Source organism: Necator americanus, chromosome V (genome assembly GCF_031761385.1).
Source record: "Necator americanus strain Aroian chromosome V, whole genome shotgun sequence".
Taxonomy (NCBI): domain Eukaryota; kingdom Metazoa; phylum Nematoda; class Chromadorea; order Rhabditida; family Ancylostomatidae; genus Necator; species Necator americanus.
Window position 1 is genome coordinate 9,472,382 of NC_087375.1, and position 19,369 is coordinate 9,491,750.

Below are 19,369 nucleotides of genomic sequence, written 5' to 3' on the forward strand. Positions count from 1 at the left end.
TTAAGCCTCTGTGTACTCCTGACCCAACTTGTCACGCAGTGAAGCGTGGGTGGTCTGCAACACGTCATTAAGTGTTGGGCAGATTTTACTGCTACTGCTCACCTTTACTTTAGTGTCTTTTCCCAATTCGGAGAGGAACTCTTCTGTCGGTGTCTCGTTTTCCTTTTCGCCCTCCTTGCTAAATTTGCAAAAAAAAAATGGTGGCTACTTCACTCTGGAATTAATTCAAAAAAGAAAAGACTGGTAGAATACGTGATGTTGAAAAGATATGTGTCTGCGTGTTCGAGCCATCCCAGCGACCCACAGATGTGTCGTTCAATCCCAACCATCCGAGGTATTCCAGGTAACAGTTGTATTCCTTAACAAGCAGAGGTGCTGCAGTCAAGATTCCATATAAAAGAAAGTGAAATGGGACATTTTGTTGAGCAGTAATTTATCATGGCACTTACCGGTTTGCTGCCCTCCTTCATGTTTGCTTGAACTCCGTCCGACAACGTCTTTCTTAACTCTTTGCCAAGAGCAGGTGCTATACTAGGCAAATCTTTCCCACAGTCTGGTAATTGGTCAGAACATTCCATCACAGTCACAGCCAGGGCAATCTCAATTTCCCATTGTACCGAGGAGAAGTCGTCACGCGTAGAAGAAACAACTTACAACATTAAGTGCGTAACGCATAGCTATCAGCTCGAAATGCTTGTAGATGATGATTGCTTCGGGGTTCTGCCTAAAAAGTTCTTTGAGACATCTTTAGCTCAGCGAGAAAATAACCCACGAAAATGTCGTAACAAGATGGTTCTAATCGCTGTGCGTTTGCTTCACTTCCTGCTAATTTATACTACCGCCTACTCTTCAGCTGAACAGACGTGCTAACAAATCGAATTCCTGAGCAAATAAGGCCTTTGACAGTACCCTTCATTCATATGTGAACTAATTTTTACATGTAACTATGCTAACTAATTATGGTAGGTGTGGATTTGATGAAGACGATAATTTTGACAAAATTAATGTACGTCAAACAATCCTGCGGATCATAGGGCTAAATGAAGAGGATAAGACCAGTTATGTCTTCCATAACTAAGCTCTTAGTATTCTGGTGCATTTACACAATCTTTCTTTTTATTTAATTAGTTCATCATGGAAGTGATTACGTTACCAACATCCTGAAGAGCGTTTTTTTTTTCATTCTGCAGTCTACATATTTCTTATTTTCGACTGAATGGGTTCCTCAGGTTCAATTACAAAACCAAAAAGAAACATCTTCTTTCCCCAAATAGTCTGAATCTACTTATGTTGGAAAATATTAATCGTTATACTCAACCATTATTGATTCCGTTTAGTGATTTATTGGAAGGAACACATTTTTAGCCAATTATCGTTCACCTTATCAAGATCCCTTCTGTGTAGAACCTTCCATACTGGGTCCCACCTATCGGACTGAGTATGCGTATGCCCTATACGATGGTTTTACAAGATCATGTTTGTCAGTGGGAAAGTTTTGAAAGGTCAGCTCAACGCACTCAGAAATTAGGATGCTGTGAATGACTGTCAAAGTGTTATCGCTCAGATTCTCTCAATATTTCCTGGCTCATAAGTAATCATATCTCATAATCTAAAACATCGAAAAGGAGTGTAACTGATGTGTAACTGTAATCCAACCATTTCTTGGTGGTGCCTGTCTATTTTGTAAGTTTTCCCTAGGTATTTTCTATATGTAAACTAAGCTTGGTTTAAAAACAGAGTTCGAATTCATTTTTATGCTTGAGATATTGCCAAAAATTAAAACTACAGACAGAACATTTACGGATCAAAGCAAAAATTACAAGGAACGTATTGCGCAATCCAGCCCACTCAAGACGCAGACTTTTTGTGCACACGATTGAAAGCAGCATATGTTTAGACAACGATGGCGACTCAAAAACTACTTCCGGCATGAGACAATCCATTTCTTTTTGCTCAAGAATGGAGCTCTCTTTCATCTAATCAGGACGCCACGTATTAGAATACGTAAAATCAGATTTTTGTACAAACAAATCCTTGCGGCCTTCACAGTAATGAGCTCGTCAAGTTCCTGCTTGTGGTTTCAAAATCTTCCTATGTTTCTCAGTCACATCTCGTGTCCTTACGATACTGTCAGTTATATGTAAATTTGACATATGTTTCCAAGGTTGTCTTACATCGCCATCAAAAATAAACAAATGACAGCAGATCCGTGCGGTTCTTCCGTACAGGTATTATCGGGCCTCCCCGTCAATGCCTGTCCGGAAGAAGAGCAGTCCAGCAAAGTGACCTAATTACAACCCAGGGTTCGGCTGCTGTCTCACAGTATGAGGATTTTTGAATCATTCCCAGCACATTTGGAGACATTATCCATGACTCCGCTAAATGGTGTGGTTTCCTCACAAACTACAGAACAAGCGATGCCAGTCATGCTACACGACTCTTAAGCGAAGCATTCGATTGTGCATTTGCAAACAGCATTTTGTTATGTGCTGTTTCTATGATCTCGAAAGTAGTGGCATTACTAGGTTGATGGACATAAAAAAGACTCCATTGGTGATCATCTAATCTTCGGGAATTCGTGTCTTCCACTAGGCACTCGTCTCCTTGAGACACCGCGGTCTGGTGATGGGTGTGCAGCAAGTTAATGCGCAGCCAAGACGCACAGGAGAAATAGATTCCTAAATTATGTGATTCCCGAATAGAATTCGCAGATAACGTCGCAAATTCAGCTTTAAGTTTCTTTTCGATAAATTTAACTCGGATTAAAATGTTCTTGGTCTCCGTTCTAGGCCATACCTGCTAGGTCTTAATTGCTTTTCTTTAATATAAATTCTTCTACTCTGGAGTAAGCTTTGAGAACAGTGAACTCCTTATTCATTCCAATCTGATCAATCTGCATTGATGAGAGAAGCCGACTTGATCGATCTGAACGAGTTGTTTGCAAATGCATGCTGAAAATCCCACTCTTTTCATCACTACATTGTGCAAAATCAAAGCGTCTACGAAACTCAGTGCTTTTCTGGAAAATAACACCTCGACATCACCGATAAAGTGTATCGGTGATGTCCAGGTAGAATTCCACCATCTCCTAGAAATACTCGAGGTTCAAGTTGTTCTCACTACCAAGCCTTCTGCTGTCGCTGATCAGCTGAGAGCTGTATGAAATTTCTAGTAATTTTATACATTCGCCTCGTTTAGTCTCAACTAGCGTCCAACAAAAACACATTCCAGTTAGATATTATAATGTTAGTAAAAATTTGTTTTAAAGCTGCATTATTAATCTGGCACTGGGATGAGAAAGCGGAAAAATATTATAGGGTCACCCAGGACCAATCGTCCAGCTAATTCAACATTTCAGCCATAGTTGATGGAGGAGAAATTTTAGTAAATGCATAAGAGCGAAATTCGCTGATTCGGCCTAGATAGGAATGGGAAAAAACTTTCAAATATTTAGACTTTTGTACGTAGTGTGTCCTTTTCCTAACCTCATCGCGCCTCCGCACGACTTGAATCGATAAATAGGGGCCCGTTGCCGGCACTGGGGTTTCTGTGCTGATTTCTTTATTTCTTTTTTTTTGCCATTTCTTCATCTTTTAACTGTAATCGAATTGAATGTTCGTGAGCCATGTGCAAAAGAATATCTTCTGCTTCCTCATGGTATCAGTCGGTTCTCGAAGATTTGAAGCTAGATACCGTCGTGTGGCTAGAATTGGCGCAGTTGGCATCATCAGGTGGGATCATTGTTAGCTTCACTCGTAGTGCAGCAATGAGTGATGTTTGGCGATGGTCCTGACCTATCTCGATCGTTGCTCCCCTCCTTCACCTACTTCCGCTCCGTAACCGCCTTCCTAACTGCACTGAATTTCAGGACGTGCTGCCATTATTCTGAACATTTTACTTACTTAGCTTACTTAGATGGCCCGTCTTCACTGGACGTGCGGCCCCCAGCATCTCTTCCACTCGTTTCGTTCCCTCGCCATTGTCATCCAAGATGTTCTCAAGATTCGTGAATGACGTTGACGAGATCCTTGAGCCGTATCCAGCTGAGCTCTCAGCTGGTCCATCTGTGTAGCAAACACGTCACCCCATCTCGTTGGCGGTCTCCCTCGGGGGCGTTTAGCGTCCCTTGGGATCTACTCTAGCGTTCTTTTAGTCCATCTATCGTCGATTCTTCTCATGAAGTGACCGGCCCATCTATGTTTTGCTTTCGATACATATTCCGCTGGGTCGCGAAAACGGGACATTCCTATTAAGTCGGAGCTACGAAGACCGGCAAGGTGTTGTGTGCGCCGGTTAAATTTCAGGAGACATCTCTCAAGGGCTCTGTGGGTAGTAAGTAGCATCCTAGACGTGGCCGCGGTGTCTGCCTACGTCTCCGCTGCGTAACAGAGCGCTGGAAGAACTGTCGAGTCGAGCAGATGGGCAAGAAGATTTTGGTCCGTCAGTTGGTCCGTAGCTTCCATGACGGCTGCGAATGCTGCCCATGCTGCTCTCATTCTTCTATTCAGTTCCTCCTTCGAGTCGTTCTCCATGTTCATAGAACGTCCGAGGTATACGTATGACGAAATTTCCACGATTTGGGAGCCTTCACGTTGTACTCCTCCGTCCTCGCAGTAGGCGTTCTTCATGAACTGTGCCTTCTTTCTCTTTATTCGTAGTCCAGTTTTCTTCCCTGCTTCGTTCAATTCATTGAGCATCATTTCTGCTTCATTGGTACTGCTCGAAAAGAGAACGATGTCGTCCGCGAAACGAAGGTTTGAAAGAAATCTTCCATCAACACGTATGCCCCTTTCTTTCCAGGATAGTGATTTCATTATCCATTGCAATGCAGCCGTGAGCAGCTTCGGCGATATAGTATCGCCTTGTCGTACTCCCTTTCCAATGGGTATGGTGAGAAGACTGTGGAAAAGCTGTATCCTAGTCGTGCATCGATCGCAATTGGCTAATGTCCTCACATACGACGCGTCCACACCTTGGTCGACCAGCGCTGACAGTATTGCATTCGTTTCTACGCTGTCAAAAGCATTCTCATAGTCGACGAAGGTTAGAACAAGGGGCAGGCGGTATTCGCGGCAAACCTCTATGACCCTCGACACAGTCCGGATGTGATGCAAGCAGCTGAACCCCTGGCGGAATCCAGCTTGTTCTTGAGGCTGGGCTTCATCCAGCGTCCTAGATATGCGCGTGAGGATGATCTTGGTGAATACTTTGTATAACACGCTCAGCAAGCATATCGGACGGTAGTCCGAAGGTCCTCTCGGTCACCTTTCTTATGGATGAGAACGGTTCGCGAGGTCTTCCACTGGCCTGGGATCCTTTCTTTCTGAAGGTAGGATGTCATGTGCGCTGCTAAGATTACATGAAGCGGATGGCCACCAGCCCCAAGAAAGTCTGCTGATATAAAATCAGGTCCGGGGGCTGTGCCAGGTTTCATGCTCTTGATAGCGACTCGAACTTCCGAAGGGAGAATCCGTGGCGGAGCTTCGCCAGTGGGGATGATTGGGCTTGACACAGGAGTTGATGAACGGAAAAGGTTCGAGTAGAACCTCTCCGTAATGATTTCCATCTCACGACGAGAAGACGTGCGAGTCCCGTCTTTGCGCAGCAAGGTTGCTAGCGGAATATTATATTCGCGCAGATCCCTGCGGCACTTCTTTAGACTCGTTCTTCTTTGTGCTGCTTCCAGAATCTTCTTCTGCCTGCACTTCAAAAGATCCTCCTGCAACGCTTTTCTGCAGCTAGTGTTTGTTACTAACCGCTCTATGTGCGATGCATTCGGATCAAGCCTCAAAGCCCTTCTTCTTTCCAACAATTCCTTGGTGGTCTTCAAAACTCGATCCAAGTTTGTCGTGCGCGGCTTCGAGGCACGTTCAGCACAAGCTCGTAATACTCTGAGCAGCATCTCGTAGTCCACATTTGGGTCTTCCTCGATGTGCCAGTCACCTTGGGACAAGAAGTCCTCGAGTACGCAATCGTCGTAGACGACTTATTTTCCTTCGTTACCGATAGCAGATGTTCTTTTCCATCGTGTGGCTAAGTCGTATTTTCGCACGAAGAAGATGGTGATCAGAACCACTACAAAACGATGGTACTACTGAGACGTCAAGTAGACACCACCTCTGGTTGGTGAGTATGTGATCGATCTCGGCACGAGTCGCGCCATTGGGCGATTCCCTTTTCCACCGACGATGATCTTTTTTCATGAAAAGAGAGTTACCATGAAAGAGACGAGCGGCGGACAACAGCCCGGCGAGACGATTGCCATTTTCATTCCGGTCCCCTAGTCCAAATCTTCCAATCCTGTATTCCTCTTCTGTGGCCTTTCCTTGTTTTGCGTTGAAGTCTCCGACAACGAATTTGTAGAAGAACTTCTCGTTGCGGACCACTTCTTCCAGCTCCTCGTAAAACGCGTCCAATTCGAATTCATCAGCTACTGATGTTGGTGAGTAGCAGTTGATAGTGATGGATTTTTGGCGCAGAGGGCGGAGGCGAAGAAATGACAGACGAGGTGACAGGATCTCGTGAGAATCGACGAGATGGACGACAGATGGGTGCACAACAAAACCAACACCGCCTACATTTCGCGACGGAACCTTCTCTCCACGAATGACGAGTGTACCGTCATTCATCTGTCGTACGTCGCTCCTTCTGCACTTGGTCTCCTGCAGAGCAATCACGTGAAATTTGATACGCTCTGCAGCTCCGAGAAGGGCATGCAGGTCAGCGTCTGTGGAAACTGTTCTCGCGTTGTAAGTACACAGTCTGAGACAGTCTCCACGGCGAGTCGTGTGTGTGTCGCCTTGGTCCAGAATCAATGACGTCCTGAGCAACCTGAGATTTGATCGCCTCTCACCGGTCGCTATACCGTCCGACGTCTGAGACGGCAGGGCTCAGTGTACAGGGTACTGAGGCAGTGAATATGCTGGAGTGGCAAAAAGACTTTTCCCCCAAACTAAGCAGCCATGCCACGGCGAGCTTAGCTTTCACCACAGGTCGTCGCCCAACCTATATGGATCAGGGAACCACCTTGCGACATTTTGCCAAGACGGTGGTGAATCTTAGCAGTGGTTTACTCTTAGCTAGGCTTCCAATTCCGAGAAGTCGGAATGTCGGATGTGTCGAACTCCTTCTCAGCTTGGGAGACTCTGCCGGAGGACGAACCTCCGCCGTGCATCGCAGTTCGACGCCCAGTGTCACCTCCACGCCACTATGAGGCGGTAAACCGTTAATTTTTCTACTGTTTTGTTTTCTTTCCCTGTAGATATTAAAGATAATCGTCTAATTTTTTAAAGATAACCAACTTCTTTTTAGCTGCTTAGCTATCTTAATTCAAGCAGCTGGCACCAGAAATTACTAGAATTTTCTTGTGATATGAAAAGTGCTGCATGAACAACACGGCTAAATCGCATCACAAGATCCACTGCAATCCGTCGGAACGCTTGGGAATGAGCAAAAATTAATTTTAAAGATTCCAATTGATAGTTAATAAGCCGCTAATTTCATGAATGCCTTCAGAACTGAGAGATAACATTTTTAACGTGATAACCACTTTGAATTTATCCTTTGTAGATGCATCGACACTAAGTAAATATCCATTTGCAAAGGATGTGGAATTGCTCCTTCCAAACCAACCCGAAATCTCATGGTCTGTCAACGGAAACCCAGAAATGGTAGTCGGAAACGAATATTTCTGACAAACTATCCCCTCTCGTGAATTCTACAAAGAAAACACTATTAAATGGATACACACTTGTCCACACGAAACATGGGAACATTGTCACTGTGAAACCTCCGTGAAATACCAGTTCCTTCATATCCCAAGAACAAGAGAATCCTCAACAACACAAAAAACTAGTAGAATTCGTGGAAAAAATTTGGTTCCTTGAATCAGCAGGAATCAGGGATGATACAGCGATAAGTGTCTCCAAGAATTCAATGATAGAATTTAATTTGATAAAGATGAAGGACATTACATTGTTTATCTAGCATTCAAGGGAGAGCACTCAGACCTCCCCGATAACTTCAACTCAACTCCTTCTCAGCAGATATGTGAACATATTGAACAAAACACAGAATTGTTGCAAAAATACTGTAGTACAATAACGAACAAAATTAGACGAGGAATTATAGGAGTGGAAGATACTGAGGGTACAACCAATCCTCTCACCTGTCATTACCTTCCTCATCGTGGAATCTTATCAGAAACTACTGAGAACACCAAACTTTGATGTGTCCATGACGGCCCTGCAAAAAGAAAAGAAAATATGAGCCTGAATGAGGCGCTTTGCGCTCAATCGCTCCTACTCGGAGCGAACCCAGGGCACGACTAAAGGCGAGGAAGTAAAAAGACCCGTAAACGCATATCACGAGCCTTGAAGCTAGGAATTTGTGAACAACAATGATACCGCGAAAATGGAATACATTAGAATGGACGAATGACTGTAGCTTGTATACCAAATATGCTAGTGCTAATGCATGCTCCACAACACCGTGATGAGTTGCTTAGTTCAGAAATCTTGCTCAATTTTTGAAGAAAAGCCTGAACAAACTCTTTGAGCTTATTGTTCTATATATATATATATATATATATATATATATCCGCGTGATACGCAAAAATTTATCTAATTTTTACCTGAGTCTTAAATCTTAGATGTAAATATATTTTTCTAATCACAGATCAAAATTGTATTTATATTAGCTGATCAGAGGGTCACACACGACTTCTTCAGAATTAGATTTTGGCGTATCCCATTGATACAGTAGAACAATAAGCAGCTCCAAGAATTTTTGGTTTTTTTGGGAACTGAACAAAATTTTTGAAATCAGCTGGTCATCAAGGTGTTGCGGTGCACGCAATATCACCAGCTTATTTGCTACACAAACTACAGTCAATCGTGCATTCAAATGTGTTCTATTTTTGCAACGTTTTTATTGAGGTTAAGTATTCCGAATCCAAGCTCTACCATTTAGACAGGTATATAAGGGGCGTGATATGCTTTTAGGGGTCTTTTTAGTTCCTTGCCTTGTGCGAATGTGTTCTATGACAGTTCAACAACTTTTACACGCTCGCAGAATACATGGAACACAGCCAATTTTAAGCCAAATACTTTTGATAGTTTATCATCTGGTACTTACTTTGTTGGACAAAGTCATTGAATTTTGTATCGTTGGTAGCAAATTCTCGTTCGTTCATAGTTGCTTGTTTGAATATTTGATTTGTTTTCTCTTACACCAGTTAGGAATTTCTGCTCCTTTCGGATTCCACTAAGATATTGTCGACATAGATGTATCGTAGGATCTACTGAGCTTCTGGTAAAATGCAACTGCTGAGATGGTTCTGTATCGTATCTTCTAGGAGAAATGGTGGAGTAATAAGTCCGATTGCTACTCTTTTGAGGACGTATGTAACTATGTTTTCTTTCTACACTCCTGAGGTCTGATTTCTCAGCCACAAAAATCAAGTGAAGTTACTGCTGTTCTTATCAAGTCCAAGCATGCGTCCTTTCATTATCTCCTGTTGTCAGTATTTTTATAAAGCGAACACGTAAAAGAACACCGGGTACTTATGAAAGAAAAAGTTCCTCTTTTAGAGAACCCCAATCAGGCTCACTTTTGTTTTTGCAGAGCTCTCATAGACACATCAAAGGTTGGTGTTCTTACTAGTTTCTGATAAGATTCCACGATGAGGAAGGTAATGACAGGTGAGAGGATTGGTTGTACCCTCAGTATCTTCCACTCCTATAATTCCTCGTCTAATTTTGTTCGTTATTGTACTACAGTATTTTTGCAACAATTCTGTGTTTTGTTCAATATGTTCACATATCTGCTGAGAAGGAGTTGAGTTGAAGTTATCGGGGAGGTCTGAGTGCTCTCCCTTGAATGCTAGATAAACAATGTAATGTCCTTCATCTTTATCAAATTAAATTCTATCATTGAATTCTTGGAGACACTTATCGCTGTATCATCCCTGATTCCTGCTGATTCAAGGAACCAAATTTTTTCCACGAATTCTACTAGTTTTTTGTGTTGTTGAGGATTCTCTTGTTCTTGGGATATGAAGGAACTGGTATTTCACGGAGGTTTCACAGTGACAATGTTCCCATGTTTCGTGTGGACAAGTGTGTATCCATTTAATAGTGTTTTCTTTGTAGAATTCACGAGAGGGGATAGTTTGTCAGAAATATTCGTTTCCGACTACCATTTCTGGGTTTCCGTTGACAGACCATGAGATTTCGGGTTGGTTTGGAAGGAGCAATTCCACATCCTTTGCAAATGGATATTTACTTAGTGTCGATGCATCTACAAAGGATAAATTCAAAGTGGTTATCACGTTAAAAATGTTATCTCTCAGTTCTGAAGGCATTCATGAAATTAGCGGCTTATTAACTATCAATTGGAATCTTTAAAATTAATTTTTGCTCATTCCCAAGCGTTCCGACGGATTGCAGTGGATCTTGTGATGCGATTTAGCCGTGTTGTTCATGCAGCACTTTTCATATCACAAGAAAATTCTAGTAATTTCTGGTGCCAGCTGCTTGAATTAAGATAGCTAAGCAGCTAAAAAGAAGTTGGTTATCTTTAAAAAATTAGACGATTATCTTTAATATCTACAGGGAAAGAAAACAAAACAGTAGAAAAATTAACGGTTTACCGCCTCATAGTGGCGTGGAGGTGACACTGGGCGTCGAACTGCGATGCACGGCGGAGGTTCGTCCTCCGGCAGAGTCTCCCAAGCTGAGAAGGAGTTCGACACATCCGACATTCCGACTTCTCGGAATTGGAAGCCTAGCTAAGAGTAAACCACTGCTAAGATTCACCACCGTCTTGGCAAAATGTCGCAAGGTGGTTCCCTGATCCATATAGGTTGGGCGACGACCTGTGGTGAAAGCTAAGCTCGCCGTGGCATGGCTGCTTAGTTTGGGGGAAAAGTCTTTTTGCCACTCCAGCATATTCACTGCCTCAGTACCCTGTACACTGAGCCCTGCCGTCTCAGACGTCGGACGGTATAGCGACCGGTGAGAGGCGATCAAATCTCAGGTTGCTCAGGACGTCATTGATTCTGGACCAAGGCGACACACACACGACTCGCCGTGGAGACTGTCTCAGACTGTGTACTTACAACGCGAGAACAGTTTCCACAGACGCTGACCTGCATGCCCTTCTCGGAGCTGCAAAGCGTATCAAATTTCACGTGATTGCTCTGCAGGAGACCAAGTGCAGAAGGAGCGACGTACGACAGATGAATGACGGTACACTCGTCATTCGTGGAGAGAAGGTTCCGTCGCGAAATGTAGGCGGTGTTGGTTTTGTTGTGCACCCATCTGTCGTCCATCTCGTCGATTCTCACGAGATCCTGTCACCTCGTCTGTCATTTCTTCGCCTCCGCCCTCTGCGCCAAAAATCCATCACTATCAACTGCTACTCACCAACATCAGTAGCTGATGAATTCGAATTGGACGCGTTTTACGAGGAGCTGGAAGAAGTGGTCCGCAACGAGAAGTTCTTCTACAAATTCGTTGTCGGAGACTTCAACGCAAAACAAGGAAAGGCCACAGAAGAGGAATACAGGATTGGAAGATTTGGACTAGGGGACCGGAATGAAAATGGCAATCGTCTCGCCGGGCTGTTGTCCGCCGCTCGTCTCTTTCATGGTAACTCTCTTTTCATGAAAAAAGATCATCGTCGGTGGAAAAGGGAATCGCCCAATGGCGCGACTCGTGCCGAGATCGATCACATACTCACCAACCAGAGGTGGTGTCTACTTGACGTCTCAGTAGTACCATCGTTTTGTAGTGGTTCTGATCACCATCTTCTTCGTGCGAAAATACGACTTAGCCACACGATGGAAAAGAACATCTGCTATCGGTAACGAAGGAAAATAAGTCGTCTACGACGATTGCGTACTCGAGGACTTCTTGTCCCAAGGTGACTGGCACATCGAGGAAGACCCAAATGTGGACTACGAGATGCTGCTCAGAGTATTACGAGCTTGTGCTGAACGTGCCTCGAAGCCGCGCACGACAAACTTGGATCGAGTTTTGAAGACCACCAAGGAATTGTTGGAAAGAAGAAGGGCTTTGAGGCTTGATCCGAATGCATCGCACATAGAGCGGTTAGTAACAAACACTAGCTGCAGAAAAGCGTTGCAGGAGGATCTTTTGAAGTGCAGGCAGAAGAAGATTCTGGAAGCAGCACAAAGAAGAACGAGTCTAAAGAAGTGCCGCAGGGATCTGCGCGAATATAATATTCCGCTAGCAACCTTGCTGCGCAAAGACGGGACTCGCACGTCTTCTCGTCGTGAGATGGAAATCATTACGGAGAGGTTCTACTCGAACCTTTTCCGTTCATCAACTCCTGTGTCAAGCCCAATCATCCCCACTGGCGAAGCTCCGCCACGGATTCTCCCTTCGGAAGTTCGAGTCGCTATCAAGAGCATGAAACCTGGCACAGCCCCCGGACCTGATTTTATATCAGCAGACTTTCTTGGGGCTGGTGGCCATCCGCTTCATGTAATCTTAGCAGCGCACATGACATCCTACCTTCAGAAAGAAAGGATCCCAGGCCAGTGGAAGACCTCGCGAACCGTTCTCATCCATAAGAAAGGTGACCGAGAGGACCTTCGGACTACCGTCCGATATGCTTGCTGAGCGTGTTATACAAAGTATTCACCAAGATCATCCTCACGCGCATATCTAGGACGCTGGATGAAGCCCAGCCTCAAGAACAAGCTGGATTCCGCCAGGGGTTCAGCTGCTTGCATCACATCCGGACTGTGTCGAGGGTCATAGAGGTTTGCCGCGAATACCGCCTGCCCCTTGTTCTAACCTTCGTCGACTATGAGAATGCTTTTGACAGCGTAGAAACGAATGCAATACTGTCAGCGCTGGTCGACCAAGGTGTGGACGCGTCGTATGTGAGGACATTAGCCAATTGCGATCGATGCACGACTAGGATACAGCTTTTCCACAGTCTTCTCACCATACCCATTGGAAAGGGAGTACGACAAGGCGATACTATATCGCCGAAGCTGCTCACGGCTGCATTGCAATGGATAATGAAATCACTATCCTGGAAAGAAAGGGGCATACGTGTTGATGGAAGATTTCTTTCAAACCTTCGTTTCGCGGACGACATCGTTCTCTTTTCGAGCAGTACCAATGAAGCAGAAATGATGCTCAATGAATTGAACGAAGCAGGGAAGAAAACTGGACTACGAATAAACAGAAAGAAGGCACAGTTCATGAAGAACGCCTACTGCGAGGACGGAGGAGTACAACGTGAAGGCTCCCAAATCGTGGAAACTCCGTCATACGTATACCTCGGACGTTCTATGAACATGTGAGAACGACTTGAAGGAGGAACTGAATAGAAGAATGAGAGCAGCATGGGCAGCATTCGCAGCCGTCAGGGAAGCTACGGACCAACTGACGGACCAAAATCTTCTTGCCCATCTGCTCGACTCGACAGTTCTTCCAGCGCTCTGTTACGCAGCGGAGACGTAGGCAGACACCGCGGCCACGTCTAGGATGCTACTTACTACCCACAGAGCCCTTGAGAGATGTCTCCTGAAATTTAACCGGCGCACACAACACCTTGCCGGTCTTCGTAGCTCCGACTTAATAGGAATGTCCCGTTTTCGCGACCCAGCGGAATATGTATCGAAAGCAAAACATAGATGGGCCGGTCACATCATGAGAAGAATCGACGATAGATGGACTAAAAGAACGCTAGAGTAGATCCCAAGGGACGCTAAACGCCCCCGAGGGAGACCGCCAACGAGATGGGGTGACGTGTTTGCTACACAGATGGACCAGCTGAGAGCTCAGCTGGATACGGCTCAAGGATCTCGTCAACGTCATTCACGAATCTTGAGAACATCTTGGATGACAATGGCGAGGGAACGAAACGAGTGGAAGAGATGCTGGGGGCCGCACGTCCAGTGAAGACGGGCCATCTAAGTAAGCTAAGTAAGTAAAATGTTCAGAATAATGGCAGCACGTCCTGAAATTCAGTGCAGTTAGGAAGGCGGTTACGGAGCGGAAGTAGGTGAAGGAGGGGAGCAACGATCGAGATAGGTCAGGACCATCGCCAAACATCACTCATTGCTGCACTACGAGTGAAGCTAACAATGATCCCACCTGATGATGCCAACTGCGCCAATTCTAGCCACACGACGGTATCTAGCTTCAAATCTTCGAGAACCGACTGATACCATGAGGAAGCAGAAGATATTCTTTTGCACATGGCTCACGAACATTCAATTCGATTACAGTTAAAAGATGAAGAAATGGCAAAAAAAAGAAATAAAGAAATCAGCACAGAAACCCCAGTGCCGGCAACGGGCCCCTATTTATCGATTCAAGTCGTGCGGAGGCGCGATGAGGTTAGGAAAAGGACACACTACGTACAAAAGTCTAAATATTTGAAAGTTTTTTCCCATTCCTATCTAGGCCGAATCAGCGAATTTCGCTCTTATGCATTTACTAAAATTTCTCCTCCATCAACTATGGCTGAAATGTTGAATTAGCTGGACGATTGGTCCTGGGTGACCCTATAATATTTTTCCGCTTTCTCATCCCAGTGCCAGATTAATAATGCAGCTTTAAAACAAATTTTTACTAACATTATAATATCTAACTGGAATGTGTTTTTGTTGGACGCTAGTTGAGACTAAACGAGGCGAATGTATAAAATTACTAGAAATTTCATACAGCTCTCAGCTGATCAGCGACAGCAGAAGGCTTGGTAGTGAGAACAACTTGAACCTCGAGTATTTCTAGGAGATGGTGGAATTCTACCTGGACATCACCGATACACTTTATCGATGATGTCGAGGTGTTATCCTCCAGAAAAGCACTGATTTTCGTAGACGCTTTGATTTTGCACAATGCATTATTAAAAGGAACGGTATATTCAGTCTGAATTTGCAAATAACTCGTCCAGATCGATCAAGTCGGCTTCTCTCATTAATGCAGATCCATTGAATTGAAATGGTTAAGAAGTTCAGGGTTCTCAAAAATTACTTCGGAGTAGAAGAATTTGTATAAAGAAAAGAACAATTAAGACCTAGCAGGTATGGATTAGAACGGAGACCAAGAACTTTTTAATCCGACTTAAATTTATCGAAAAGGAAGTTAAAGTTGAATTAATGACGTTATCTCTGGATTCTATTAAGGAATCACATAATTTAGGAATCTATTTCATTTGAGAATCTATTTCTCCTGTGCGTCTTAGCTTAGCATTATCTTGCTGCATACCCATCACCAGACCGCGGTGTCACAAGGAAACGAGTGCCCAGTGGAAGGCACGAATTCCCGAAGTTTAGGTGATCCTCAATGGAGTCTTTTTTATGTCCACTAACCTAGCAATGCCACTAATTTGGAGATTATAGAAACAGCACATAACAAAATGCTGTTTCCAAATGACTCGCTGCGCAATCGAATGTTTCGCTTAAGAGTCGTGTAGTATGGCTGACATCGCTTGTTCTGTAGTTTGCGACGAAACCACACCAGTTAGCGGACTCATGGATAACGTCTCCAACGGTGCTGGGTATTATTCAAAAATCGTCATACTGTGAGACACCCTGGGTTGAAATTCGTTCACTGTGCTGGGCTGCTCTTCATCCGGAAAGGCATTGTCTTGCAGCGAAGCCCGACAATGCCTACCCGGGAGAACCGCATGGATCTGCTGCCATCTGTTTATTTTTGATGGCGATGAAAGACGACCCTGCAAACATATGTCAAATTTACATAACTGACACTATCATAAGGACACGAGTTGTGATTGAGAAACATAGGAAGATTTTGGAACCACAAGCAGGAACTTGATGAGCTCATTACTGTGAAGGCCGCAAGGATTTGTTTATACAAAAATCTGGTTTTATGTATCCTCATACGTGGCGTCCTGATTAAATGAAAGAGAGCTCCATTTTTGAGCAAAAAGAAATGGATTGTCTAATGACTCAAAAACGCAAGCAGTTTTTGAGTTGCCACCGTTGTCTAAACATAAGCTGTTTTCAATGGTGTGCACGAAAAGTCTGCGCCTTGAGTGGGATGGATTGCGCAATACGTTGCTTGTAATTTTTGCTTTGATCCGTAAATGTTCTATCGTTGTGATCGTAGTTTCAAATTCTGCCGACATCTCAAACATAAAAATGAATTCGTACTCTGCCTTTAAACCAAGCTCAGCTTGCAGATAGAAAATATCTTGGAGAAACTTACAAAATAGACAGCCACAATCACGAAATGGTTGGATTACAGTTACACATCAATTACACTCCTTTTCGATGTTTTAGATTATTTATTTATTTATGAGATATGATTACTAATGGGCTGGAAATATTGAGAGAGTCTGAGCGGTGACACTTTGACAGTCCTTCACAGCATCCTAATTTCTGAGTGCGTTGAGCTGACCTTTCAAAACTTTCCCATTGACAAACATGGTCTTGTAGAACCATCGTATAGGGCATACGCACACTCAGTCCGATAGGTGGGACCCAGTATGGAAGGGTCTGCAGGGGAGAGGTCTTGATAAGGTGAACGATAATTGGCTAAAAATGTGTTACTTCCAATAAATCACTCAGCAGAATCAATAATGGTTGAGTAACGATTAATATTTCCCAACGTAAGTATAATAGATTCAGACTATTTTGGGGGAAAAAAGATGTTTTTTTTTGGTTTTCTAATTGAACCTGAGGAACCCATTCAGTCGAAATTAAGAAATATGTAGACTGCAGAATGAAAAAAAAACGCTCTTCAGGATGTTGGTAACGTAATCACTTCCATGATGAACTAATTAAATAAAAAGAAAGATTGTGTAAATGCACCAGAATACTAAGAGCTTAGATATGGAAGACATAACTGGTCTTATCCTCTTCATTTAGCCCTATGATCCGCAGGATTGTTTGACGTACATTAATTTTGTCAAAATTATCGTCTTCATCAAATTCACACCTACCATAATTAGTTAGCATAGTCGCATGTAAAAATTAGTTCACAAATGAATGAAGGGTACTGTCAAAGGCCTTATTTGCTCATGAATTCGATTTGTTAGCACGTCTGTTCAGCTGAAGAGTAGGCGGTAGTATAAATTAGCAGGAAGTGAAGCAAACGCACAGCGATTAGAACCATCTTGTTACGACATTTTCGTGGGTTCTTTTCTCGCTGAGCTAAAGATGTCTCAAAGAACTTTTTAGGCAGAACCCCGAAGCAATCATCATCTACAAGCATTTCGAGCTGATAGCTATGCGTTACACACTTATTGTTGTAAGTTCTTTCTTCTACACGTGACGATTTCTCCTCGGTATTATGGGAAATTTAGATTGCCCTGGCTGTGACTGTGTTGGAATGTTCTGACCAATTACCAGACTGTGAGAAAGATTTGCCTAGTATAGCACCTCCTCTTGGCAAAGAGTTAAGAAAGACGTTGTCGGACGGAGTTCAAGCAAACATGAAGGAAGACAGCAAACCGGTTAGTGCCATGATAAATTACTGCTCAACAAAATGTCCCATTTCACTTTCTTTTATATGGAATCTTAACTGCCAGCACGTCTGTTTGTTAAGGAATACAACTGTTACCTGGAATACCTTGGATGGTTGGGATTGAACGACACATCTGATAGGTCGCTGGGATGGCTCAAACACGCAGACACATATCTTTTCAACTTCACGTATTCTACCAGTCTTTTCTTTTTTGAACTAATTCCAGAGTGAAGTAGCCACCATTTTTTTGCAAATTTAGCAAGAAGGGCGAAAAGGAAAACGAGACACCGACAGAAGAATTCCTCACCGAATTGGGAAAAGACACTAAAGTAAAGGTGAGCAGTAGCTTCTACATTTCAAAATCCTCACGTCTTCGCAAAAGTTAAGATCAATTACAGGAAAAAGATTGGAAACGGTTTGGTTGCAACTACATTTACAAAGAGGAAGCCTATAAATACACCTGCATCTTTTATCGTTATAATGAGGATGATTCCTAAAAATATCAACGGATAAAGACTCCGCTTTTCACATGTGTACTTCGACATTTTTTTTCTGAATTTCTTCGAAAATCAATGAAGCAGGGTTAATGAGGGAAAAAAGGCTGTGATTAGTCTAATCTTCCAATCTCAAGTCTCGAATGAATGAGGATACGGGCTTGACCACAACAAATTCAACTTCCTCAATTAATTTAGAGAGAAACGTGAGGCAGATGACTTGTGTGATCCAATCTCTTTGACGATGCAACTTATTAAGCCATAGAATGATGGCAGAACCGTTGCGTTCAAACGTCTGAAATGCAATTATTTACCACAAATAAGCAGTAAAATCTGCCCAACATTTAATGGCGTGTTGCAGACCACCCACGCTTCATTGCGTAACATGTTGGGGGACGGGTACACGGAGGCTTAAACGTTTTATACAGAATTACTAAGAGTTAGCCATTCCCACGTACAGAAACTACCATTTCCAAGCTTGTGAAAAGCTCCTTTCAGGAGGTCAAGAATTATAGTCAATTTCATATGGCTTGCGAATATGTTTCTTTTACAGATTCCAAGTTGAGAACTTCTAAGAGACCAACAGTAATGGCCGGCTAAGAGAAATTTCAAAACAAGTATCGAATATATCGAAATCGAAAAAGGGATAAAGTATTGAATTCAGAATCAATTAAAATTAACGGGCGCTTGTGCAACCGACTCAATTACTTGGAGAGGCTAGCCGAGCCAATTTGGCGCTTCGACCCTACAAACAATTCTGATCCTAATCTACTTTCGGAATTTAGAAGGTTAGAAGCTGAGAATACGCAGAATATTATTCCGCTATTTTACTCTTACTTTTCTTTGATGATTCGATTAGAATGGATTAAATAAATGACTTAAAGGCATCACCCCACGAATCTGAGGTGGAGCAGATTTCAGGTGGAGTATTCGTATACAGGATGGGAGACTACGGAGAGGGGGGTGATTCCGTACATTTCTTCCTAATTGCCGTAAAAAACGGCCCGGAAGATACGGCTTCATTCGTTTTGGCGCACCATTTTGTACAAGAGGTTCGATTGGAGCGCGCCAGTCTTCTGCGGCGCCGCATCTTCCGGGCCGTTTTTTTACGGCAATTAGCAAGAAATGGACGGAACCACCTCCCTCTCCGTAGTCTCCCATCCCGTATAGGAATACTCCACCTGAAATCTGCACCACCTCAGATTCGTGGGGTGATGCCTTTAATTACGTCCCTGCCGTTGCATATTTGACACGTTGTTAAGTACCTCGTAGGAAAATTCAATTGGAAACACCGTTTTTTGAGAGCAGTTAGAAGGAATGGAGCTAGGTCCTTCGCCTGTAGTCGTGTAATCCAATCGTGAAGCGATCCCAACATCGTCAACTTCGTGTTGTCCC

The 19,369-nt window shown here is 43.5% G+C and overlaps 2 protein-coding genes across 6 annotated transcripts; one reads left to right on the forward strand and one right to left on the reverse strand.

Annotated features, from left to right (window-relative positions):
• RB195_013384 (uncharacterized protein) lies at positions 1-10,762 on the reverse strand (the record flags this gene model as incomplete). Of its 3 annotated transcripts, XM_064203172.1 has the most annotated exons (11): positions 1-174; positions 450-599; positions 655-724; positions 2,322-2,439; positions 3,903-4,064; positions 4,187-4,323; positions 4,372-5,206; positions 5,266-5,699; positions 5,757-5,943; positions 6,218-6,875; positions 10,652-10,762. In XM_064203172.1, the coding sequence occupies 11 exons, from the start codon at positions 10,760-10,762 to the stop codon at positions 1-3; spliced, it is 3,036 nt and encodes a 1,011-aa protein (XP_064059052.1). The 3 variants fall into 3 exon arrangements, with proteins under 3 accessions (XP_064059052.1, XP_064059053.1, XP_064059054.1); XM_064203173.1 differs by lacking the exon at positions 10,652-10,762 and having other exon boundaries at positions 6,218-6,629; XM_064203171.1 differs by lacking the exons at positions 2,322-2,439; positions 3,903-4,064; positions 4,187-4,323; positions 10,652-10,762 and adding exons at positions 327-358; positions 6,004-6,075 and having other exon boundaries at positions 1-54; positions 103-178; positions 5,266-5,943; positions 6,218-6,629.
• RB195_013385 (uncharacterized protein) lies at positions 7,107-17,977 on the forward strand (the record flags this gene model as incomplete). 3 transcript variants are annotated; one of them, XM_064203174.1, is made up of 10 exons in its annotated part: positions 7,107-7,217; positions 10,994-11,651; positions 11,794-11,865; positions 11,926-12,603; positions 12,663-13,338; positions 17,195-17,264; positions 17,320-17,469; positions 17,562-17,668; positions 17,740-17,815; positions 17,879-17,977. In XM_064203174.1, 10 exons carry the CDS (start codon positions 7,107-7,109, stop codon positions 17,975-17,977), a joined length of 2,697 nt encoding a protein of 898 aa, XP_064059055.1. The 3 variants fall into 3 exon arrangements, with proteins under 3 accessions (XP_064059055.1, XP_064059056.1, XP_064059057.1); XM_064203176.1 differs by lacking the exons at positions 7,107-7,217; positions 10,994-11,651; positions 11,794-11,865; positions 11,926-12,603; positions 12,663-13,338 and adding exons at positions 13,385-13,466; positions 13,806-13,967; positions 15,456-15,549; XM_064203175.1 differs by lacking the exons at positions 7,107-7,217; positions 11,794-11,865; positions 17,195-17,264; ... (2 more) ...; positions 17,740-17,815; positions 17,879-17,977 and having other exon boundaries at positions 11,240-11,651; positions 11,926-12,112; positions 12,170-12,603; positions 12,663-13,342.
• Between the last annotated feature and the right edge of the window lie 1,392 nt (positions 17,978-19,369).